Raw genomic sequence first — 27,123 nt, forward strand, 5'->3', positions numbered from 1 at the left:
CTTGCTTGCTGACTTGACTGTGTGCATCTACAGGTAATGGTAGAAAAAGGTTATAGAAGAGCAAAGAGAAAATGATTGAAACAGATGTGCACATACTTGAAGACTGTGAGCAGGGCCTCTGGACTGGAGTTTTGGATGTGGAATCTGCAGATCTGTACGAGTTCCTCTGCGCTCCGGGTGGAAAACTGTGCATTAGCCTACATTCATTTCAGGACTTAAGATAATCTCGGTGACTTGGTGGTTTTTACAGCCTTGTCCAAATTATGATCACTCTCATTCTTTCTTGTGCCAATAAGGTGTCCCTTATTCAGTGACCGCAACATTATCTTCAAAATCACTGTCCCTCAAGTCAACTCTCAACTTGTTAGACCAAAAGGCTAATCCTGCTGAATTTGATGGCAGCATTGGGTGACATCATCTCCAACTGCAGCCTGTTGACAGTGTGTTAGCTAAGATAGCACTGCAGCTACGCGATAAAGTCATTTCTTTTTCCGATCTCAGACACTTGCATAAACATTTGTACACATACATGGTGGCTATTCCGTTGTTGACAGGTATTTGGCTAAGCTAGCGTAGCAGTTACATGCTAAGCTAATTTCCTCTCTGCTCACCCTGAAAGAAAATCAATACTAATCTGTGGTCTTGTAGTGGTACAAGCACACCCCCACCACAGACACACACACACATGCACAAAGGAATTCATGCCTGACCATACATATGCACACTCATAGGCTGCACACAATAGGTTGACCTTATCTGTCCAGGTACACTCACACACACACACTCATGCATATGCACATCCACATTATGTAATAATATGACCATAAGGTGTACAGGCAGGCACATATTGTGCAAGTGTACATGCTCATACACATATACACATAGATATACACGTATGCACATACATATACATTGATTCATATGGGGCAGTAACCAGATTAACTTCAGATTAGGTCAAACCTAGGTCACACTAATCCTGTGTGTGTGTGTTTGTGTGTGTGTGTGTGTGTGTGTGTGTATGTAAGTAAGAGAAACAACAAAGAGGTCAAAGGCTATGTGTGTTAATCCCATTTCTGGTTTCTGAAACCATAATCTCTGACAAAGATGCTATGCAGGATCTCCACAAACAACATCACATGAAATGTTCCTCAGCCAGGAATCTATAGAAAAGGAGAAGTCATGTGGCTCAGAGACCTGCTGTAGCTAATGGGGTTTCTCAGTAGCTAGTAAGCCAAATAACACGTTAGTCGCACATATGTTTTTATTTCATTCAGAAGAGAGAAGACAATTACTGATGACAGAAATGAGTGATTAAGATGAAAGTCTTTAGCACTGAAACTCAACAGGAAGATATTCCAGCTCCGAGCATTTTATATGTCCTTATAATCCAGCTGTAAGCAGATAGCTTAACTCTTAGGTTAACTAACTAATTATTAATTACGGTAGGTTAACTTCTAGGTTCAATTTTAGAATATTAGAATATTACATAAGATCAATAAAAAAAAGGATATATAATACAGAAATGTCGACCTTCTCAAAAGTATGGTCATTTATTCACTCAATACAGTTTGGTCGGAGCGCCTCCTGCACGAATGACTGCATCATGTGACGTGGCATGGAGGCCATCTATCTATCTATCTATCTATCTATCTATCTATCTATCTATCTGTCTATCTGTCTATATATATACATGTTTTTGAAAGAACTCAGCTGAATTTGCAAATGTTTCAGTCAACAGTTGATCAGTCTTGCAATGCTCAAATGAACATCCAGCTTTGGAAATGTTTGAATTAGCATGCTTGAGAAAAGAAAACAGCAGGATGACAGCGTGACCAAATCATAACTATGCTGTGTACATGATAGGCTTCCACTCGGCTGTTTGCGGGAAACTCATGTAGGCCTCTCCTCACCAAATGCAATTTTCATTCTTCTTCTTCTGTGAGGTCTGTGACATTACATATTTCTGATGGGAATAAATGTATAATATTGCCTTCAATCTCACTGTGTCTACAGGGAGATATTTGTGTCTTTCTTGCCAGCAAATTTACTCAGGTACCTTTTTCAGTCTCCAAGTGGTGCTCATCAGTTTAGTCTGTTAACTCTCTTTCTCTTTGTTTCTCTCTCTTCAGTGGACTGCATTGACCCCAGCTGCTCTGCCCACGGGGTGTGTATTCATGGCGAGTGCCACTGTCAGTCAGGCTGGGGCGGAGCCAGCTGTGAAATTGCCAAGGCCATGTGTCCAGACCAGTGTTCAGGTCATGGCACTTACAACGCTGAGACCAGCACCTGTGCCTGCGACCAGAATTGGACCGGGCCTGACTGCTCTTTAGGTGAGGGGGATGGAGTTTTGAAGGGATGCAGGCGGGAGGAATGGTTGGAGGGTATGGAATGATGCATGAATAAATATCACTGCCATACTCTACAGCTGTAATATTTTACAAGTTAGGTCATAAGCTGATGTTCCTATCCAGAGTAACTTCAAATGAGTAGAACAGAAGAGAAAGCCTCTATTCCTCCACCAGTGGTTTTCTGTGATGTGCCATCATGACCTCAGAATCTGATTTTCAAAATTGTTTGGATATTCCTTTTAATAAAATACGCATTTATTCATTTTAGGGCTTTTCAAAGCAATGAAATGAACACAAAAATGATTGTACACCAGAAAAAATAAATAAGACAAGGATAAAAGGAGAGGGGATAGCCCTTTACATGAAGAAAAGATAACACACATAGCTTGTACAATAACACATGAAACCAAAGAGGAATAAAACAGGGAATTATGCAAAGCCTGTTCATTAAAGTAAGTTTTGCACAGTGATTTGAAAGATGCTACAGATTGGGCTGGCCTTGGTTCCTCTGGCAGGGCTTTCCAAAGCTGTCACTTCTTAAAAAGGAGTTTGGAACAGCCAGGAGAGCTTTGCTCCAGGACCTCAGGCTGCACGTCAGCTTGTGAGGGGCCCAGACCTGGGTGAGGTCATAGGGCTTATAAGTTATCAGTGAAAGAAATAGCAGCTGGTAAGGACAAGCTAAAGTAGGAATAATACAGTTCCATTTCTCAGATAGGCCTTTTTGACCAACAGGGAACTGGTTCCGTTTTTGAAACACTCCGAGCATTTTGACCAAAAATAAATTGTTTTGGAACATGAAAAGTTGGTTCCCAACTGGAACCATAAAAATAGTGGGAATGCAGCTGGAACCAAAATATAGTAGAGTGGGCAGTGGTCTGCCAGAAAGACCTATTCAACTTGGACACTAAATCCAACTTCAAGAGTTGGTGACGGCTGGATTTGTTAGAATCAAGGACCAAATAATCAACAGTAATAAAAAACTGAAGGAGTGCAGAGACTCCAAAAAGGACCCCTTGACAGGGTAATGTGCATGGAGCATTATGAGCTCCTTGATGGCGTGTTGGGTCATAGAGCAGCAAACCAGCCCGACGTTGAATACAGCCACAGCAGTGCTGGAGTCAGTGGTCAGAAACGCGGTAACATCTCTGTCGCAATGGTTCAACTCCAAACTGCTGCAGGCATGGGCCAGTTCACCTGGTAACGCTTTGGTTCAGAGAATCAGGAGCAGAACCAATTCAAGAACCACAACTGCTTTGAAGGAAAAGAGGTACCAGTATGTTAGGGGTCATGCAGCTGCAGGGAGAGCAACCTAGTTCCAGTCATCTGGATGACATGACGTGCAGCATGGATGTGTTTCCTAAACGTCTGGGAAGGACAGAGCCCTCTGGGATTGATCACTTAAACACAGATCATGGTCAGATACCTCTATCAGAAAGAGGGGGTGTCCTGGTGCTGCAGGTAGCCAAGGTGCAACCCAGCTCCTGGGTTTCTGTTCAGACACGTCACTCATTCTCTCTTTGTCAGTCTCCCTGTATCTCTCTATCTCTAACTGCTCTAGACATTGTAGATATCTGAGTATACATCTTCCAAATGGAACATTTCATCCATTTTTACAGAAACATAAAGGGCTCTGCTGTGGTGCCGGCCTGAAGGGCCATCCTCTGTTACTGTAGAGAACATTTATGTTGCAAGAAAGGGGGGAAAGAGGGAATGAGAGATTGAAAAATAGTGCTGATGGAGAGGGAGATGTGAGATGCAAAGAAGATGAGGAATTCAGAACAGTAACAGATGGCTTCACATAAAAACAACGTGACAAGAGGAAAGGAATGCGTGTGAGTGAGCGCGCGCACGCATGTGTGTGTGTGTGTGTGTGTGCGCGTGTCGGTGTGTGCATCTATTCTTCTCTCTGTTTTTTCTGCAGTCTCGGACACAGAGCATCATCTTGTCAAAAACTACCACATACACATCCACTTACCCATTCACACACATATGCACACCTTTTGGCTGGTCTCCTTCTTGACCTTTTTCAGGGTCTGCCAAATACACACACACACACACACACACACACACACACACACACACTAAGGCAGTTTATGGCCTTACATACACAAAAAGCAAGTGCTGTATCTAATATCTCTCTTGCTCTCTCTCTCTTTCTCTCTGTCTTACACACGCATACACACACACACCAAGCAACACACAACCCCCCAAGTCTGAATGAACATTGTGCGTGAGAGAGAGAGAGAGAGAGAGAGAGAGAGAGAGAGAGAGAGAGAGAGAGAGAGAGAGAGAGAGAGAGATGGTAGGTGTTGGCAGACGTTTGCCAGGCTAGGCAGGTATATCAGAGACCACACACAGAAACACACACACACACACACACACACACACACACTGTGAGAGCTAATGATTGCTTGATTAAAACAAACATTATTCCTCTATTTCTGTCTCACACATTCCTTTCATGCTGATACACATTCACGCACACACGCAGCGGTTGTGTGTGGTCGCAGAGTTCAGTGAGGACACCTTCACCTCATGTCTACACACACGTACACACACGCACGCACGCAGATACAAGTAAATCAGGGATTGATTTGCGGGAATGGTTTTGCTCTTAATTGATTTTTCATTCATTTTTCATTGCGTTACTCGGCCAAGTCATTATGTTTTCGAGGGGAATTAGCCGGGCCCTCTATTTTTCTCCCTCCCACTCTCTCTCTCTCTCTCTCATTTAACACTGAGATATTTCCAGGGATTCTTGCCCTCCTTCTCTCTCCCTCTTTTAAAGCAGCATCATGATGCTTGGTCTGAACTGCGTTGTGCTTTGTCCTAAATGCTTTTGTTCATGTGAATTCATTTGGTGTGTCTCTCCGATCTGCTTTGACAGAGGTGTGTGCAGTGGACTGTGGCAGCCACGGTGTGTGTTACGGCGGTGTGTGTCGGTGCGAGGAGGGCTGGACAGGAAGCGTTTGTGACCAGAAGGCCTGTCATCCACTGTGCACCAAGAATGGAGTGTGTAAGGAAGGGAAGTGTGAGTGTGACCAAGGATGGACTGGGGAGCACTGTAATATTGGTGAGTTGACTGCATAGACATGAATATAGCCACACACACATGCACACACACACACACAAGAGCAAACAGTGTAACAAAGGAAAGTGTGAGTGTGATCCGGACTGTGAAATAGGTGAGATCTGAGGCAGTATTGTCCAGTCCAAGGTCTTGTGCTTGCAAGCCCACACAGTTAGAGTGAAGACTGTGTAACTGACCTTTGAGCCTCCACAACTTTGATGAACTGAGTGTGATGCTTTAAAACATTTATTTACTTATTTATTTTGCTTTTATTCATGTAAGTTTTGCTAATTGGGTCAAAGAAATTAAGTGAATTCTCTCGGCTTTCACAAAGGTGATGAGGAATTAAGCTAGAAATTAAAAAAAAAAAAAGTTACAAGAAAATTACCAGGAAATTATAGATAAATAGATTGGCATTTTTCAACCCAGGCCATATTAAAATGGTGGTTCATTTACAGTTGTGCATGGCACAGTCACTAGCTTTATTGGCAAAAAACCTTCCCTTAAAAAAGAGAGATTCAGAGTGCAGTCTAATATGTTGTAAAATTGTCCACCAAAAATAAAATATAGTTCCAAACATAATAATGAGCAATAGTTGTTGAAATCTTGTTCTGAATAAATGCAAAAATCAAATAGACACACACAGCTGTGTTCTGAGTTTCCCATTTTCCCAAAGGGCATTTATAATGGTTTTTGAGAAGATGATAATTGTCAGGTTTCCGTTCAAATGTTTTGCAAATTTTAACCGAATTCTCAGAAAATCTGCAAAAGAAAATGTGACTAATGTGTTTTAACTGTGTTATACAAATTACTTAGATTGCCCCATGGATGATTTTATATATATATATATATATATATATATATATATATATATGTACACATAGGGTCACCCTGTGTACATATATATATATATATATATATATGCTTTTGTTTTCTTTTATTTGATGAATCTGTTTCCACTGCACACAGTTGCATTTGCCTTTTGTTGATACATCTGTTTATCCACCTCCTCTAAGTGTACTTTTTCATATTACAAGATTTTTTTTCAGATGTGCAGCATTTCCACTCAGGTTTACTTATGCGCAAATATAAAATGCACATAAAAACAGGTGGATGGAAACCCTACCAATGATTGCCCTATTGAACTTGCCATTTTTGTATGGCCTGGTTTGAAAAATACTATCCTTTAACCCTAAGCCTAACATTAACTCAAGTTATTTTGACTTAACTATTATCTAATCTTTTCACAGGGTGAACAGGTGAAAATAAAGTGTCCAATTCATGCTGCTGCCATATTATCAAAGTTTCTGAAACGGCTTCTTGGCAGTGTCCTCTTGTCCTCTTGATGTTTTGTGGCCTGTAACTGACATAAACAATTATGTCATATATTTTACAGGTGTAACTTAGCTAATTAGAGCAGGGATCCAGCACAAAAGTCTTGTGAGGAGGTACCATATCACTATAGGCTAATTACTGGAATAATAATACTGCTTTGCCATCTGTTGTTGGTCCTTGTCATTTGCTCATTTAGCAGTGGAACGTGTAGAGCATTTGACAGGCAGGTGTGTGTGTCCTGTCATTAAAATAGGCGGAACAAGCCAGCAGACATACAGTTCTTGTTCAGTTTATTTTTCTGGCTATCTACTGTACAAGTGAGGGATGTTGTCCAACCCTCCCCCCTGCCCTCAGTACCCCCAGTAAGAGAAACCACTTGCAGTTGTACTGAGATTGTTAACAGTTAAACAGTTTGCCAGGAGGGCCATTCTGGTGGCTTCAGCCCAACAGCAAACCCTTCACTCGGAGAGCTACTTGTTGTCAAACAGACAGGTAGACAGCTACAGTATGGCTGGGGAAGAGCTGTAAATTGGTTTCATTTATTGTCACTTACACACACACACACACACACACACACACACAGAGAGAGAGAGAGAGAGAAGGATGCTGAGAGTGCAACAACACTGAGATGAAGAGGAATGCATCTAGGTGCTTTGCTGGCAAACAGCTTATTTGTTGAAATGAATTGTATGGATTGAACACTGGTGGGAGAATTCATGCAGACACTCCCTTTTTTCTCTTTCTTCTCCCTATTATTTATTTATTCATTTATTTATTATTATGAATTTTACTTGATAGGGATGATGCAGTTTAAAATAGTTCTAATACAGAGTATGAAACTGATGTGCTGACCGGTGAGTTTGTAGCTATTGCTGATTTAAATAAAGATTGATTGATTGATTTTCAGCTCTTGTCCCTCGTTGGGCTTTTACATGTACAGTCTATTTAAAATATGCAGCTTTAATTATCAAAAAAAAAAAAAAAAAAAAAAACCCACAGTGCACTACAGATATCTCTTCTCCCTCTATTCATCTTATTTGCATCTGAAAGAACTGCAATCTCCCTATCTGAGTGTTAAAACAGTTTGAAGATTAAAAATGGTGTAATCCCCCCCTCTAATTCAGATGGTGAATGATGCCAATAATGATGAGCATATGTGTCCTCTCTTACTCCTTTTCTTGCTTTTTTTTGTCTGGTTCAGGCTTTCTCCACCCCTCTCCGCCTTTCTCATGTACCTCTCTTCCTCATGAATCACATTCACAGACTTCTGTGATCAGCAGCCCTCTCTGATTTTAATGAACATGTGGATGTCTTCAAACAACTCCTCCGAGCCTGTTTTCTACACTAAATCCTTTTCTTTCTTTCTTTGTCTGTCCTTCTTTCTGTCTTCCTCTCTTTCTTTCTCTTTTTTCTTTCTTTCTAAAGCCCACAACCCGGATATTAGAGTAAAAGGTACTGTACTCTTTTTCCTTCTTCTTCTCATCCTTTGCTTTTTTCTCTCTCTTCCTTCCTTCATCCTTTGGTTTTTCTCATGTGCCACGAAGCTGTGGTTGCTTCAGTGATTGGCTAATGGTATTTATTTTATTTGTTTATTTTTACAGCACTTTCCCTTTCTTTTTCGTCTCATTCCCTTTCTCATTTTCCTGCAATATGTACTGTTACTATTGCTTTTGTCATTTCATGATTTTAATGATTTATGCCCTGAGCCAAAAGGCTAAAGACAGCTTTTTTTCTTTTTAGACAATAATGGTAAAGAGCTTTCCTCTGACTGTTAGGTGGCCCACCTGAATGCTATTTTCCAGACTATCTGAAGTAAAAACTGAAACCGAGGTCGTTGGCCAAATATGTATTTTTTTTTTTTTTTAACTTTATAGTTCTCTTTGAGTGATTTTGAATGTGTTTCAAGTGCGACTCCCTTGCACTGTTTCGTCAGAAACAGCTTTCCATTTGTTTTGTGGAGGCTGTATCCCCTCTTGACCATTGAAATCCCATCCCATTAGTGGATTTTGCTACCTAAGCCTCTCTGAATTTCTGGGAAAACACATCACCAACATTACAACAGCAACAAATTGAAAACATCTGTACTTCTTAACAATCTACTGTTGAAGGCCAGACTTGCGGATATGTTAGAACTGAAGTGAGTCCCAAAACCACTGATTATTGCAATGTCAGGCTTAACATTTCTGAGTTTTGACTCTTTCAGTGTCAGTTGGATTTACATTGATGTGTTTCATCTTAAAGGAATGCTTCACCAAAAAAAGTGATTTTTTTTTTTTTTTTTTTTTTTTTTTTTAATTTTGAGATGTCTTGAATGTCTGTCATGAAACAGATTCAGTCTTCATTGATTGACTTTTTTGGCAGGTGAAAAACCAATATACTTTAAATAAAACATTGCTAACCACAGAAAATGTATTTGTCAGACATTCAACACAATTTTAGCTGATTCAAAATATATAGTTGCAAGGTGAGGTATTACTTTAAAGTAAAACTGAACTTTGGTAGAGTGTTGAGTTGTAACTTACATTACAACTAATTCAAGTAATTGCAATAGTTCACATGGTGGGGAAATATCCTCGTTAGTTGTTTTGTGCTCCTACTATGTGTCCATTCACTTCCATAGTGTGGCCAAACAATAATAGTTTTGGTGCATAAACATTTGTGAACAAAGTGGATTATGCCAGTAATTTTATTATTATTATTGTTATTATTATTATTATTATTATTATTATTAATTCTTGGTGCCTTTTTTTGAGGAAATTAAGCTTCTTTGTTCTTGCCATTTTCTTTTTTGCATTGGAAAGTAGATTTAGCAAGAAACTTCCACATAGTAACCTCGTGCCAGGAAGAAAGAAACTAACAGTACTTCCACAAATAAATGGGTACTGGGACTTATTGTTTTTTATGTTGGCATAATCCGCTTTGCTCTCATTTGTTTATGCTCTAAAATGTTACTTTTAGGCCCATTTTCCTCATGCTGCTCATGTACAATATTGTATATGTAATTCTCCATTTTCGAAAATAAACCAATGTAAACAAAGTGGAAACAAAGTTTGAGAAACCCATTTTTCCATGTAATTACAACTATTTGTGAAAGTACTATCAGTTTGTGTCTTCCTGGTGCAAAATTACTATGCAGAAACTTCCTGCATACTAACCCTGCCAGATCTACATTCCATTCAAATAACAAGAAAACAGCCTGGGTACTGACACTCATCATTGTTGATATATGGTTGATATCTATCTATCTATCTATCTATCTATCTATCTATCTATCTATCTATCTATCTATCTATCTATATGTATATGTTTGTGTGTGTGTGTGTACACATACACACATACACACACACACACACATATACATTTATATATGTATATATACACTCTTGATCAAAATCTTAAGACCAGTTGAGAAATTGCAAGAATTTACATTTTGCACTGTTAGATAGATAGATAGATAGATATACTTTATTGATCCCAACCAGGGAAATTCTGGTGTTGGATCTTAAGAAGGTTCTAAGTAGAGCTTCAAAATACAAAAAGAAGAAATGGGAGTGAGACAAAAAAAAAGAATTTGAGTAAGCAATTTATTGCAAACAACCATTAAACTGAAATAGGCTGTTCATCAGCTGATCAAAAGTTTAAGACCACAGCCTTTAAAAGCCCAAATCTTGGCAAAAATGTGGATTCAGTGTCATTTTCTGTCAGGTATCCACACTGTCATGACCTCCTGATGGCAAAGGCAAAAAAGCTTTCTCTCTTTGAACGTGGTCGGATTGTTGAGCTGCATAAGCAAAGCCCAACAACAAAGCCCTCACAGCATGCCATTGCTGCTGAGGTTGGACGCAGTAAGACAGTCATTTTAAACTTCTTAAAAGATCCTGAGGGTTATGGAACAAAAAAGTCAAGTGGTAGACCCAAAAAAATTTCACCGGCCCTGAGCCAGAGGATCCAGTTGGCTGTCCGTCAAGACACGGGACGATCCTCGGCCCAAATTAAGCTTGTCACTGGTGCCAACTGCAGTCCCATAACCATCAGACGGCGTCTGCAAGAGAAGGGTTTTAAAAACAAAAAACGTCTTCAAAGGCCTCGCCTCCTTCAATGACACAAAATTGCCCGTTTGGAGTTTGTACAAGAGCACCAAACATGGGACATTGAAAGGTGGAAGAAAGTTTTATTCTCTGATGGCTTCCAACATTACTGGCATGACAAGGAAATCCCACCTGAGATGTTTTCTACACGGCACAGTGGAGGGGGCGCCATCATGATCTGGGGAGCTTTTTCCTTCAATGGAACAATGGAGCTTCAGGTTGTGCAGAGGCGTCAAACGGCAGCTGGCTATGTGGAGATGTTGCAGGGGGCATCCCTCATGACTGAAGGCCATCGTCTGATTGGTCATGACTGGGTTTTTCAACAGGACAACGCGGCAGTTCACAATGCCCGCCTGACAAAGGACTTCTTCCAGAGAAATAACATCACTCTTTTGAACCATCCTGCGTGTTCCCCTGATCAAAATCCAATTGAGAACATTTGGGGTTGGATGGCAAGTGCAGGTTACAAAAATGGACACCAGTTCCAGACACTGGATGCCCTCCGTGAAGCCATCTTCACCACTTGGAGCAACATTCCCACTAGCCTCCTGGAAACACTAGCATCAAGCATGCCGAAACGAATTTTTGAGGTGATTACCAAGAAAGCTTTTTTGCCTTTGCCATCAGGAGGTCATGACAGTGTGGATACCTGACAGAAAATGACACTGAATCCACATTTTTGCCAAGATTTGGGCTTTTAAAGGCTGTGGTCTTAAACTTTTGATCAGCTGATGAACAGCCTATTTCAGTTCAATGGTTCTTTGCAATAAATTGCTTACTCATTTTTTTCTTTTGTCTCACTCTCATTTCTTCTTTTTGCATTTTGAAGCTCTACTTAAAACCTTTTTAAGATCCAACAGTGCAAAATGTAAATTCTTGCAATTTCTCAACTGGTCTTAAGATTTTGATCAGTAGTGTATACATGTATGGATAGTATACAGTACAGGCCAAAAGTTTGGACACACCTTCTCATTCAATGCATTTTCTTTATTTTCATGACTATTTACATTGTAGATTCTCACTGAAGGAATCAAAACTATGAATGAACACATGTGGAGTTATGTACTTAACAAAAAAAGGTGAAATAACTGAAAACATGTTTTATATTCTAGTTTCTTCAAAATAGCCACCCTTTGCTCTGATTACTGCTTTGCACACTCTTGGCATTCTCTCGATGAGCTTCAAGAGGTAGTCACCTGAAATGGTTTTCCAACAGTCTTGAAGGAGTTCCCAGAGGTGTTTAGCACGTGTTGGCCCCTTTGCCTTCACTCTGCGGTCCAGCTCACCCCAAACCATCTGGATTGGGTTCAGGTCCGGTGACTGTGGAGGCCAGGTCATCTGCCACAGCACTCCATCACTCTCCTTCTTGGTCAAATAGCCCTTACACAGCCTGGAGGTGTGTTTGGGCTCATTGTCCTGTTGAAAAATAAATGATCGTCCAACATGTCGCTGCAGGATGCTGTGGTAGCCATGCTGGTTCAGTGTGCCTTCAATTTTGAATAAATCCCCAACAGTGTCACCAGCAAAACACCCCCACACCATCACACCTCCTCCTCCATGCTTCACAGTGGGAACCAGGCATGTGGAATCCATCCGTTCACCTTTTCTGCGTCTCACAAAGACACGGCGGTTGGAACCAAAGATCTCAAATTTGGACTCATCAGACCAAAGCACAGATTTCCACTGGTCTAATGTCCATTCTTTGTGTTTCTTGGCCCAAACAAATCTCTTCTGCTTGTTGCCTCTCCTTAGCAGTGGTTTCCTAGCAGCTATTTGACCATGAAGGCCTGATTCGCGCAGTCTCCTCTTAACAGTTGTTCTAGAGATGGGTCTGCTGCTAGAACTCTGTGTGGCATTTATCTGGTCTCTGATCTGAGCTGCTGTTAACTTGCAATTTCCAAGGCTGGTGACTCGGATGAACTTGTCCTCAGAAGCAGAGGTGACTCTTGGTCTTCCTTTCCTGGGTCGGTCCTCATGTGTGCCAGTTTCGTTGTAGCGCTTGATGGTTTTTGCGACTCCACTTGGGGACACATTTACAGTTTTGGCAATTTTCCGGACTGACTGACCTTCATTTCTTAAAGTAATGATGGCCACTCGTTTTTCTTTAGTTAGCTGATTGGTTCTTGCCATAATATGAATTTTAACAGTTGTCCAATAGGGCTGTCGGCTGTGTAGTAACCTGACTTCTGCACAACACAACTGATGGTCCCAACCCCATTGATAAAGCAAGAAATTCCACTAATTAACCCTGATAAGCCACACCTGTGAAGGGTGTGCAAAGCAGTAAACAGAGCAAAGGGTGGCTATTTTGAAGAAACTAGAATATAAACCATGTTTTCAGTTATTTCACCTTTTTTTGTTAAGTACATAACTCCACATGTGTTCATTCATAGTTTTGATGCCTTCAGTGAGAATCTACAATGTAAATAGTCATGAAAATAAAGAAAACGCATTGAATGAGAAGGTGTGTCCAAACTTTTGGCCTGTACTGTATATATATATACACTATATTGCCAAAAGTATTCGCTCGGCTGCCTTCACACACATATGAACATGAGTGACATCCCATTCTTAAACCATAGGATTTAATATGATGTGGGCCCATCCTTTGCAGCTATAACAGCTTCAACTCTTCTAGGAAGGCTTTCCACAAGGTTTAGGAGTGTGTTTATGGGAATTTTTGACCATTCTTCCAGAAGTGCATTTGTGAGGTCAAACACTGATGTTGGACAAGAAGGCCTGGCTCGCAGTCTCCGCTCTAATTCATCCCAAAGGTGTTCTCTCGGGTTGAGGTCAGGACTCTGTGCAGGCCAGTCAAGTTCTTCCACACCAAACTCGCTTATCCATGTCTTTATGGACCTTGCTTTGTGCACTGGTGCGCAGTCGTGTTGGAACAGGAAGGGCCATCTCCAAACTGTTCCCACAAAGTTGGGAGCATGAAATTGTCCAAAATGTCTTTGTATGCTGAAGCATTAAGAGTTCCTTTCACTGGAACTAAGGGGCCGAGCCCAACGTCCGAAAAACAACCCCACACCATAATCCCCCCTCCAAACTTTACACTTGGCACAATGCAGTCAGACAAGTACCGTTCTCTTGGCAACCACCAAACCCAGACTCGTCCATCAGATTGCCAGACGGAGAAGCGTGACTCGTCACTGCAGAGAACACGTGTCCACTGCTCTAGAGTCCAGTGGCGGTGTGCTTTACACCACTGCATCCGATGCTTTGCATTGTGCTTGGTGATGTAAGGCTTGGATGCAGCTGCTCGGCCATGGAAACCCATTCCATGAAGCTCTCTACGCACTGCTCTTGAGCTAATCTGAAGATCACATGAAGTTTAAAGGTCTCAAGCTATTGACTCTGCAGAAAGTTGGCGTCCTCTGCGCACTATGCGTCTCAGCATCCGCTGACCCCGCTGTGTGATTTTATGTGGCCTACCACTCCGTGGCTGAGTTGCTGTCGTTCCCAATCGCTTCTACTTTGTTATAGTACCACTAACAGTTGATTGTGGAATATTTAGTAGTGAGGAAGTTTCACAACTGGACTTACTGCACAGGTGGCATCCTATTACATTACTATTACAGCAACATGCTGGAATTCACTGAGCTCCTGAGAGCGACCCATTCTTTCACAAATGTTTGTAGAAGTAGTCTGCATGCCTAGGTGCTTGATTTTATACACCTGTGGTCATGGAAGTGATTGGAACACCTGAATTCAATGATTTGGATAGATGAGCGAATACTTTTGGCAATATAGTGTATATGGATAGTATTTGTGTGTGAGTTTGTGTTCTGCTTTGTCTTTGTTTATTTGCTAAAATGTTGTTTTGGGATAGAATTACAATATTACTAGCTCAATGGAGCATAGAGCAACTTATGAGGATAGTTTTTTCCATTATGTGGAATCATATCACACCTAAGTAACGATACAACCCAGCACTTCACCAGAGTTCAGTGTTGCTTCAGGGTCCCCCCTACAGTTGGTAATTGTCAGCCTACTCACAATATGAGCAGCACAGGCATCCACAGCGGGAAGGCATGTTTTAACCAGGCTGGATCCACCATGCTGCGTCCTCCTCTGACCCCACGGACAAGCATCCAAAAAGTCCACTCATATATCCAAAATGTCAGTTGGTAGCAACTGTGGAAAAACAAATTGATCATACCATTGTTTCTCATGCATCTTTAGTACACGCATTACTCACCACAACAACACAGATAATAACAGATATAAGGTTTCTAGAATACATTAATGAATCCTGAAATTTGTTTGAAGGTAACTCTTGCTGTTAGCAGCCCGTGCTGTTGGTGCCCCTGCTCTGTCCCTGGTACGTCCTGCTATGTACACAGTTCTCCGCCCATGTGTGGGATGTGTGGTTTAAGCAAATAGAGTCTGGCTTACACTGTCAGCTACTGCGGTCAAGACGTCATTTGTGTGTTATTGTGGTGCAGAAAATTGGCATAACTACAAGAACTGGTATGATTGCAAGCAAATGCTCCTCGCATTGCCGCAGCATGTAGATCATTTTCACTTGTTCTCAGTCTCCCTCCTCCTTGGGGCAGGTTGGCACACATACACATGGAGGTCAGGCTTCCTTGCTAAGAGGCTTATCTGCAGTTTCACATACCTTTGGATCATATTTAGGATGATAAAAGGGCTCCCTAACCAATCTGCCGAGCTAGAAATGTCACTTTTTGTTAAGTGGTGATTTCCAAAATACAGTTGCAGTCATTTCAATTGTTAGTTAGCATTTGTTGTTGAAATAAGAATTTGCTATTTATTTATTGGCCAGGGTAAAGGTTAACTATTACAAAAAGTGTTCAGTTGCATCCTGCCTCATGCTTCTAACTTAAAGGGATAGTGCGCTCATTTAAAAAAATGCTTTTTTTTTTTTTCCATTTACCTCCTAGCTGTTCTGCAGGACAGTAATGGGTCTATCTTCCTCTCACTGTTACAGAGTGCTGGATACTGGCTGGATGCTCCAAATGCTAACTGTTAGCCTCCTGCCACTGAGGTGGACTTCCCCCCAGCTAACATTCTGAAAAATAACCAACATAATCCACTCAAAGAAGGTTTAAGTTAACATCACTAACATCACATGTTAAGTGTTGCTTTGCAAAACTAAAATGCACATATGCATATGACTGAGTGCACACCAACGATAATTTTGCTCAAAACACTGTTTACAGTATAACTGTATGTTTTTCTGCTTCCAGAAAGATCTGGTAACTTCCTCCTGTATCACTCCACAGCATCATCAAACTCAAACTTTTTGACATACAGCTTGAGTGGATTAAGACAGTTATTTTTCAGAAAGTTAGCTGGGGGGAAGTCTACCTGAATGGCAGGAGGCTAACAGTTAGCATTTGGAGCATCCAGCCAGTATCCAGCACTCAGTAACAATGAGAGGAAGAGAGCACCACTACTGTTCTACAGAACAGCTGGGGGGAAGTTAATATCACACTTTTCTAAATGGTTGAACTGTCCCTTTAAGAGCCAGCACTGAGCAGTGTCTATGCACCTGTGCAACATGCTGTGTATCACACTAGAAGCAGCTCCCACTGTTGGCCAACCTCTATCTGACTGCAGCTGTATCACTTTCTAATCCAGTTGTATCAAATGTATTGATTGAAAAGAGGAAATTCGTTTGGTGGAAAGTACTTTTCAGTGTTTTAACATCTCTGGCTTTTCTTTAAAATCTTAAATGTCTAATAATTTTTTTATGCTTGTTTTCAATCCTTACTGTCTCTTCGCTTTTATGTTGTTTAAATGTGAGTGAAGATATTTATTTCAATTAACTTTTTTATTCTCTATGTCGAGGTTCTGCTGCTACTCTGTCTCTCTCTCTAGCCTTTGATCAACTTATTTGTCTATTTCTCCGTTATTGTGTTCCAGTGATTCCCTACCATCCCTTCTCCTCCCCTTTCCGTTGCTGTTTCCATCTATCTGTCCATCACAGAGAGTATATCTGGCAGTGCTGCTTTTGTTCGATTTGTGTTTTTTTTCCCTAATCTTCCTCCCTTTCTCCCTCGTGCCCTCTCCTATTCTCAGGATATAAAGGTAATTCATGCCAAAGACTTAAAGGCCTTTTTGTCCCAAAATACAAGCACTCCACACTCCTCTTTGTTCACCTCTTTCGATCATTATTTCTTTTTTCCTGGTTTTGATCCAGTTTTACTTTCCCCTCTCCTCTGTTCTCCTCCTGGCTATTTCTTTCTTTTTCTTTTTCCTCCTTCCTTCCCTCCTTTCTTTCTTTCTCTTGCTTTCTTTCTTTCTGTCTTGAAGCACGTTGTCTCAACATGTTTTTATGTACCAGACTCAGTGGTCTTTATTACTTTTTATTACTGTTGTCCAATTGTTTTCTTTCTTTTTATTTTCTGGTTACATCTTTGTTGTCCCTGTCTCTGATACTGACTCATATATGCACATGAAGGCGCAACATAAACACATACACACCATAAGGCAAACACAAACACTCACACACACACACACACACACACACACACACACACACACACACACATCCACAGCGTGTGACTCCTGTATCGTCTTGCATCCGGAAGCCTGATATGTATGTATATGTTATTTTAGCCAGCTGCTGTGCCTCTGTCTTCCTTCAGCTATCTGTCTATCTATCTATCTATCTATCTATACATCTACATATCTACACGTCTATCTATCAATCTATCTATCAAGCTCCCTGTCTAACTTGTTAGCCAGCTATCCTCTCTCCACACTCTTTCCCTATCTCTGTCTCTTTCTCTCTGCCGCTGTCATGCTTCCTCAATCTTCCTGTCTGTCTCTATTCCTGTCTCTTCAGCTGGGCTTTGCTTGGTTCTGATATTCACTTTTTTTCTCAGTATCTTCTTATTGTTTATCTCAGTGTCTCTTCTGTGGAAAAGGAATGTTTCAGAGAGGCATAAAGTATAGCCTTTGGAGGCACATAGTCAAACCGAACCTGCCTCCCTATACTTTGTGCACTGTCTATCTGTCTACCTGTTGTGTTTTCACATGGATTTTAACATGGGGTTTTTGGCAAGCAGAAAAAAAGGAAGCCATATTTCCAAAATCAACTGAAAAAGTTTCCATTTGGAGAGGAGTTGTAGTCTCTGTCGGCTCTCTGGGTGTTTCATGTCCCTCTAATTTGGGTCTGTAAGAGCTTTTTTGTTTGTTAGTTAGTTAGTTTGTTTGTTTTTTTGATATTTCCCAAAATTTATGAACACTTTGGTTTGCTTTCAGCATTTTTTTCTTATGTTCTTTCTTTTCGTGCCCAGTTCACCATCAACATATTATGCTGTGATAACGTCTTCTTTCTTTGTTTACAGATGAACAAAAAAGTATTCCTATTACTTTTTATTATTCATTTGCAATTGAAGCCATGCAGTACACAGCAGCCATCTTGGTTATAGGGCAGTTTTGGTGGTTCATGTGAAACTACAACATCAGTGCATTTCACCGAGGCCTGACTGTCTGACCGTCTGTCTTTCGGTCTGTGTCTTTCACATGTGGGTTAATGTATTGATCTAACTGTCTTCTTTGTCTACCTGTCTATCAGTCTGTTTATCCATTTGTTGGAACGAGGTGCGGTTGGGGGGGATTCACCCTGGTGCCATGACACAGGGACACACACACACACACACACACACACACACACACACACAATCACAGATATCAGCATTCAACTGATATGGGTCGTTGAAGACTTCTTTCTTTAATTGAAGCTGCCAGAAGTTGATTTTTTTTTCCTAATGCTCCATGTTTTTAAATTGGACCACTTTCATGCTGAAAATGATAATTATTTTCAAGTTTTCTCTGGTATTTCATTCTTATCAGACTGGAAAAGCCTCAAGTAACAGCATTTAGAACATCATGGGACACTAAAGTCGCTTTCATACCAACCATGTTTAGTCCATGGTGTGGTTACCCTGTTGGTGCAGTTTGTTTGGGTCAGTGGGAACACCCTAACTGAACCCTGGTGCACACCAAATTTTGGAACTAGTGTCTGCCTGAAAGAGGTGGTCTCAGATTGGTTCCAAGTGAACTTTGGAGTGGTTCAGCGCACTGACACTGCCAACTGTGGATTGAAAAGGAATTTGGAACCTAATGTACTTGTTTGGGTTCCCTCGTAATGCAGAAATGAAGTCATCAATGAAGTCATGGCACTGTATCTCCAGCCTTCTACACTGGTACCAGGATCTGATGGCTGCGTTTTAGCCCGGTGTTGTCACTGATCAGAGCTGTATCAGTCTCTCACATTCTGTTTCGTTAATGTTTCTTTCATATGCAGAAAACAAGGGGGGTGACTGCCACTAATCTTAACATCCATGGTTGCAGATATTCTTGTGTAACTGAACTGCTTGCTTACTGATATTATTGAAAAAATAAGTAACACACACACAGGATCAAATAGAATAACAACCCCCAAAACTTTGATAACTTTCTTGCCCACAGTAATACCAAACTCTAGAAGGCCATACTTACTGTGATACTGGCAACATCACATCTGTTAAATTTGTTTTAAGAACAAAACCTTTTCTCATTACACATTTTCTTCTCTGACCAGTAATAAACAAGCACATCACTTTAGTTTTCATGCCGTGCTCTGCTTTTATTCAGCCATGTGAAAGTCAACTGAACCCAATGCAAAAAGTAACAATGTATCAAATGACTTGTAGGGCTGGACTACTGTGCATGAAAGCAATCTTAGTGTCCCTTGATATCTTCAGTGCTTTTCCACTTTGACCAGAATGAAAAGGTCAGTTTAATAAATACTGATTTAGGGCATAAGAGATCAGCTTTTCGTCAGCTTTAATCCAAAACTATCAGCATTAAAAGCCCACATTGGTTGAACCCTATTTTACACAATCACCCAGTGACCCCATTCCACCCAGTCACACTGGCTTTAACACTTCTGTGTGTTTCTTCCCTGTACCCAGAGGGCTGTCCAGGTCTCTGCAACAACAATGGACGCTGTACCCTGGAGGCTAGCGGCTGGCACTGTGTCTGCCAATCAGGCTGGAGAGGGGCCGGATGTCATGTAGCCATGGAAACCCTCTGTACCGACGGCAAGGACAATGAAGGAGGTGTGTGTGTGTGTGTGTTTGTATTTGTAGTGTGGGGATAAATAGATGGGTAAATAGACAAAGACATGCATATTATGCATATTATATCCATATAATGAATGGACAAATGGATGGATATGAGGGAGGCAAAAGGCAGATTGTCCAGGACCTGAGGTGTAATGAGTCTTTCATTGTGTTGATGCATTGATTAGAAAATTTATCAATTCAATTATGAGTCTGATAAAACAAATAAATAGAATGAATCACTTGTGGAGAGAACAGCGTTAACAGCATAGAAGTTAACCAGACACGACAGGGCAGGGCATTCAGGGAAATGCATGACCAGAGCCAGTCTACACTTCAAATTCATGCCATTCTTTCAGAAGACAGATCAGAGCTGTTGCAGAAGTCAAGTTCATCACGTTCAAGGTTTGGCTGCAAATAATAAAATCAACCATTAGATAAATAACACAAGACTGACAGGCACAGTCAGTCAATACAAGGTGTCACAGCAGGGAAAGCAGCATCAAACAAAAACATCCTCTGCCAAGAGTAAGATTCAGCACAAAACACTCACTCCTTGCAGTTTTGAGTGATAATTTGTGAGATTTTTTGTTTGGCCTGATTATGACAACACCTGTGCTGACAAGCAGGCTGTCGTAGCCTGCCATTTCTTAGAGGTCTTCTCCTCTCTTATATGCAATGTTTTCAGAGCCCTGGAAAGACCATGGAAACATTTTTTTAAAGGTATTTTTATTTTTATTGTGCACATGATATAGTAAATCCTGCTCAAAAAATTGATGTCATGAAATCTTAATTCTTGAGCACAATTTACTTGCCCTCAATTTATCTTGAGCTCTTGAATTAATGAATCCGTGCCCATGTTTTACCTAATTTGTGCACTCATTTAAAAAAAAAAAAAAACATGCCCACAAATTAATGGATAAGCTGACAGCAGCCATCTGCTATAGCCTGCAGCTTAGATCTGTGTAATTTTGAATCGAGGTTCTTTGATTAAGGTGTTTTTAGACATTGGAATGTGTTATAGAAACATATTGAGAGCCCCTGACTCTCATGGCATTATAGTGGCCAAAAGGACAACAAGGATCCTAAGGGTGCATGGACTTTACCAGCATCAACATACAGATTCACTGAAGTCATTAAACTCATTGTAAACCAATAGAAAGGCAGATTGCATGGCTACAGAGGGAACTTAAAATAAATGATAGAATTTTTTATAAATTTTTGGCAACCTGGATGCAGTAACTGTTTCGAGAGCCATGAATAACACATTCACCTTAAGACAGTTCTAGAGACTCATATGGGTCTGGCGTTGTCCAGTTGAAGTGTGATTTCTTGCTAACACTGACTAACAATATAAGAAAATGAATGATAAAGATATAGATGCTGCTATCAACGCTTTAAATAAGTTAAAACTATAAACATTCAAAGCAGAGCAGTGTTGTGTTGTATGCTGACGGCATTTCTGAGGGGGGAAGATATTTTTTGACAAAAGTTTAATTCAATTTATAAACTAGCCCTGCTGGAATTATCACAAAATATCAGCTCGTGGAAATAAATATGTATGAGAAGAGTGTTTAAAATGGATAAAAGAAACGTGAAAAGAACATGCACGTCTGTTTGTGTGTGTGTGTGTGTGTGTGTGTGTGTGTGTGTGTGTGTGGATGTGTTTAATAGCCGTCCCCACTGCCTGTTCACCAGATGTACAACTGGCTTTTATAAACTAAAAGAGACAAATGGCAGCACAGATTTTATTAGCGAGTATACCTCTATCAGCCCTACTTCCCTCCATCTGCCTCTGCTGCTCCTCTTTCTGTCTTTCCATCCCTCCCTCATCCTCTGGATTTCATGCTCTCTCTATACTCCTTATCTTCTTTTATTGCTACTCTCTTTTCTTTTGCCTTTATCCCTTCCTCCTTCTCTCCTTCCCTCATCCCTCTAGCCTTCCTTCACCCCTCTCTCTCCCTGTGGAACCAAAACCTAAGGTGCACATTATTCTCCTGTTTTGCTTTTTCTTTAAATTCTCCCTTACCGACCTCCTGTTCAATTCTTTCATCACTTTATTTTTACGTTCTTTTGGTCTCTTTTCCTTCCATTCTCTCTAAACACCGATCCCTCATCTTCTGCTTCTAGCCCGTCTTGATCCTGCCGTCCCTCCTCAATTCACTGTTGCATATTCCATTTGTGTATTCCTTATTAGACCTTTTTCCGAATGTTGCATTTTCAGATGAAGACATGTGAGATATGTTGATGTTATCAAGGTTTTAGGAGCATTCTGTGGTCATGTATGCAGCACATGCACACTATGTGTCTTAATTGGAGTTTTTTACTCAGTTTGTGACTCATGGCCTCTTGGATTTTTATGGTCAGCTCTTTGTAATGTAACCACACCAGCAAGGCAACACAATGCTGAGGTCGAGATACATTCACAAAAGAAAAGACCACATGTTTAGTGGAAAGGAGAAATACACCTGCTTCTAAACCTTGTCAAAGACTTGGATGTCAACTTGGATATCAACAGGTTTTTGCAATGAAAGGTTTTTGGATATGCGCAAATACCACAATGCCAACTGTTTCAGCCAGGAGGTTGAATGAATGACAGAGGCAGACTGTGTTTACACAGCTGAACAAGTCACAGAATGCATGGCTGCATGTGAACGGAAATAGTAGTGGAATATTCATCTTCATTTGCCATGTAAATAACTTTGGATGAATGCTGTCTTATTTGGAATGAGGGCAAATAATAGAATATCTTGCACGTGTAAACATAATCGGTGAACAGAATGAAATGAACGCAATTTTCCAAATGAATGATAACTCCACCACTACTGTGCTGTACTGTGTTTCTCCGAGGGTGTGGCTTAGCCCCTCCACACACACACACACACACATACACAGAGCAGTCTATACACAGTCTCTGAGCAAAGGAGAGACAGGTGAAATGAAGATAATGTTAATCAAGCTGACAGCTCGTATTGTTAGTGTCAGTGAAATAAAAACTTTTCAACAAGAGCCATATAATAATGTCATCCATCTAAAACCTAAGATGGTCAGACACTGACACCAAACATCTGATATTCCACCCAACCTGAATGTGGCGACAGCGGTGAGGATGCTAGAAGGTCTTCCTCTCAGTTATTTGTCCTTCCATCCCTCCTCCAACCTTCTCTGCTTACTAAAAGTTAACAACTGTGAGTGTGTTTGTATGTCTATGTGTATATATGAGGGAGAGAGAGAGAGAGAGAGAGAGACAAAATATGCATGTGTTTGTATTTGCCTAAATGTTTTTTGTGTGCATATGTATTCGGTTCATTCAACTTTCTAACCTTGTGTGTGTGTGTGTGTGTGTGTGTGTGTGTGTGTGTGTGTGTGTGTGTGTGTGTGTGGTGTGTGTGTGTGTGTGTGTGTGTGTGTGTGTGTGTGTCCTTGTTTCAGACGGCCTGGCTGACTGTATGGACCCAGACTGCTGTCTGCAGCCCTCATGTCAGAGCCAGTCATATTGCAGGGGGTCGCCTGACCCAGTGGAGGTGCTCAGTCAGTCTCCATCTTCACTGGCTCCTCAGCAGGTAAGGAGCTTCAGTGAAGAAGCAAAGTCACAGCTTTAGTTATGATTTCCAGCTCTCTGACACCTTTTTGTTTTATTATTTTCTTCATTTATTCATCATAGAATGCTCTACTGCATTGTTTTTGGGCACACCCAGTATGCATGCTTTGTTCATAGATTTCATTCTTATAGCTCATCTTAATACATTATATTACAAGAAAATGACCAAATACATAAAACTGAAAATTAGTAAAATCTTTAAATTTAACAGAAAGTTAGAAATATACAAATAAGAATATTAAAACCATTACAAAAAAGGGAAAAAAGAAAAAAAAAAAGAAAAAAAAAAAGAAGTAAAGTGAGTTTTGTTCAGAGGCTGAAATAAAACCTATCACAATAAAAACCTGCCCACGGGCTCCTGGGGAGGGTTAAGCAGTTTATTGTCTCTTGTTCGTTGGTTCCATCTGAACTGAACGCTATTGTTCCATTGCTGCCACAGCATGGTCAAGCCACCATCAATAACAACCGGATTGAGGCGGCTCAGTGGGACTGTAGTCAGTTTTACCTGGAGACAACACTGTGCTTTGCGGATGATGCATGCTACCTAAAAAAATGGAATCAGAAACCACGGAAACCACCAGTGAAGTCGGATGAAAGCTGCTCGTCTGTAGCTGGATTCACACGTTGGACAGTGGCTTTCATTAAGAGTTTGATGTAGTTTCACAGCTCTTCTTCACTTTGTTGTCTTTTGACATTAATACATCATTACAGCCTTTATTTTGTGACATAATTATAATTTCCATCAACAGATGATGCACTGATCAAGGCTGGATGGCCAGACATGTTTTGTGTATTCTCAGGCAAATCAAGTCAACTTATTGAATGATATGTTTCTGAGTGCAGTCCTCTTTTCTTAATACAGATACATGCACCTAGGATAACACACTAGTTGGTCAGAGTGCGGTGGCAACCCTACAAATAACAGATGACACCATCACTGAAGGCTGACAGCCTATTAACTGTTGGTGCTATATGTGGATCAGTTTGCTTTAAAGCAGTCTGCAAGCTTTCACTTCCCACTGATGGTAGATGATGGAAGTAAAAGGAAGATGAAAAAATTATTTCCAACTTATTTATATTATCCAGGGAGAGGGACGAGGTTCCAGGAAACAACAAGGTTGATGGGAAAAGTATTCTTTGATGGCAGTGAAAAATCATTTTAACGAGAAATGACATTGTTTTCTACACCTGTGATTTCACCATGTATTAATGCAAAAAGTGGAAAATGATGCATACGATTCAAAATAATTGATTATTATTTACGACCCATTATCATCATCACCACCAGGGGTTTATGGGCATCATCAGTATTTAGCTTCATCGATGTTTTAAGCTTATGAGGTGCTTTCAGCCAAAGCTCAGCTCAAATGCAGAATTTCTGGGTCAATTCTCAGTGAACATATTAACCTCAAAGATGTGAATTCTTTTGTTTGTTGATCTGTGCATATACATGCAGTGATCTACCTACTTACATCTAACTGCCTGTCTTCCTCAGGCTGCCAGGTCTTTCTACCAGCGTATCCACTTCCTCGTTGGTCCCGAGACCACCCATGTTGTCACTGGAGACAGTCCTTTCAATAAGAGGTAAGTATGACATGAGACTTGGTGCAAGCCCAGCGTTTATTTCCAGGAAAACGTCAAAAAGTCTTAAACTGATCTCTTCAGAAGATCCAGTTTAGTTTTTGTTTTCTTTTGGTGGTTTCTTTGGTGGTTGTTTGCTTGTCAAGCCTATACTGTTTCTTATTTACCACCTGTATCACTGGTTGCGGGTCATATTTGCTTTATGGCTGTATGAATATGGCAGAAAGACAGGGAGGAAGAATGGAGAACAAAATGCAGTTCTCCTCTTTTTCCTTGCCAAAAGCCATTTCTTCCCACATCTGCTTCACACATAGCGTTCATTAAATATGATAAGAGAGAAAGAGAGAGTGGCAGACTCTAAAATATAGAGTGAAAGGCAGAGCTACTGACACAGAGAAGAAACATGACGGCAGTTCTATTCAGCCGTTTTTCCTGCGTTGGTCACATTTTTTATGCCAGCCAGACTGTTTCATAACAGCAACCCTGTAATAAAAATGCCCTGTATTTCCATAATTGAAAGTGGCCACAACCTTGTAATAAAAAATATTTTATTAGACCTCAAAACAGCATGGATGGCGGGTGTGTGTGAGCGTGTGGTGTTTGCGTGCTTGTGTGTGTGTAGGTGGGTAAAAGGTGTTTAAAAAGTCAGCCTTAAAATTTATAAGACAGAAACATGGTATTTAAAATTTCCCCTTATACTAATAGGGGCATTATACTAATAGGGACACACGTCAAACACATGAACACATACACACACCCACACAGTAGAGCAGGATGTGATCTCCACTGACTCTGCAGAAAGAGCCATTGAATTTCAAGTGTGGAACTGGACCTGAGCACAGCTGTTTATGTTATCAATGGACTGGGCTGGTCCTGGGTTCATTAAAGATTTTCTACATAAAGTGGGAAACTGCATATTGATTGCAGCACTGATGAGACTAAGAACACTGCTGTGTCTGACCTAGAAAGGTGTGCAGGCGTGCTTCAACCAGCAGAGTTGTCATTTGCCGGCTGGGACCTGATATTGGTCTTTTATTGTAAATCAGATATGGTCCAGTCTTGTCGTCCACTGATAGGGTGGAGAATCCTCCCTCACCACAGTTCATCATTATTTTTATATGACTTGTCTGAGCAGAGAAATTATTCCAGCGTTATGTCTGGCTTTCGATGGAAAGATTTAAAGAAATTGTTCCCCCAAAACTGAAATTTTGTTGAAATATGGTCATTTTCTGCTCTTTTTCAAGCTCTAGGACCCAGTCACTTTAGATCTTTAAAGGACCATGTGTGTGATTTTGAGTGTGTGGCCCACTTATTACAATTTACTCCCATTTTACATGGCAACAAACCATTTTGCGAATCATGCAGGGGTATTAAAGAAATTCACAGCATATAATCAAAACCCCTTTCTTTTCTTTTTTGGGATATTTGGATTTTTTCAAGTTCATTTTCATATAATAGTGGAATGAAGGGAAACCAATGGCTGGATAAATGGTAGGAGAAATGAAATTGGAGCTCTAAAACACAACTGCTTACTTCACTAAAAAATTAGCAGAAACTTGTAATATATACATTTTGCAGATATTAAACTAAACAAAATCACATGTATGGTCCTTTAAGTGCTAGCAAACTTTCTTTACGTGGATTCACAAACCTCATTAATGTTTTGACTTACATAAGGGTGGATTACAAGAAATACAATTTTTGGTAAAACTATTCTTTTAATGTCCAGGAGGGCATTATGTCCCATGAATATGTATCCAATTTGTTTACAATTTCTGGTTGCCGAGTTCAAAATAATGTACTCAGGCTGCAAATTATCTCATAATCCAGAAACAGTTGTTAATCAGCTCTGAATTGACTCCCAGAAGGGCTTTAATGTTGGAAGAGAATTTGACATGAGGGATGACTTGAAATAGTGCCTGGAGACAACTGGACGGCCTCCAGAGCGAATTACAGTCCAAGCCTCAGAGCCATACATCAGTGCTTGGTAGACCATGGTTTGTACAGATTTTAA

The 27,123-nt window shown here is 40.5% G+C and overlaps 1 protein-coding gene across 1 annotated transcript in view; it reads left to right on the forward strand.

Annotated features, from left to right (window-relative positions):
- tenm3 (teneurin transmembrane protein 3) overlaps window positions 1-27,123 on the forward strand; it is a 339,790-nt gene that overhangs the window by 218,644 nt on the left and 94,023 nt on the right. The window contains exons 15-19 of the mRNA XM_030056695.1: window positions 2,130-2,330; window positions 5,236-5,421; window positions 19,778-19,924; window positions 23,360-23,490; window positions 25,024-25,112. Coding sequence (XP_029912555.1) covers window positions 2,130-2,330; window positions 5,236-5,421; window positions 19,778-19,924; window positions 23,360-23,490; window positions 25,024-25,112 — 754 coding nt within the window. The remainder of the gene's footprint in view (window positions 1-2,129; window positions 2,331-5,235; window positions 5,422-19,777; window positions 19,925-23,359; window positions 23,491-25,023; window positions 25,113-27,123) is intronic.

Source organism: Myripristis murdjan, chromosome 1, assembly GCF_902150065.1.
Source record: "Myripristis murdjan chromosome 1, fMyrMur1.1, whole genome shotgun sequence".
Classification (NCBI taxonomy): Eukaryota; Metazoa; Chordata; class Actinopteri; order Holocentriformes; family Holocentridae; genus Myripristis; species Myripristis murdjan.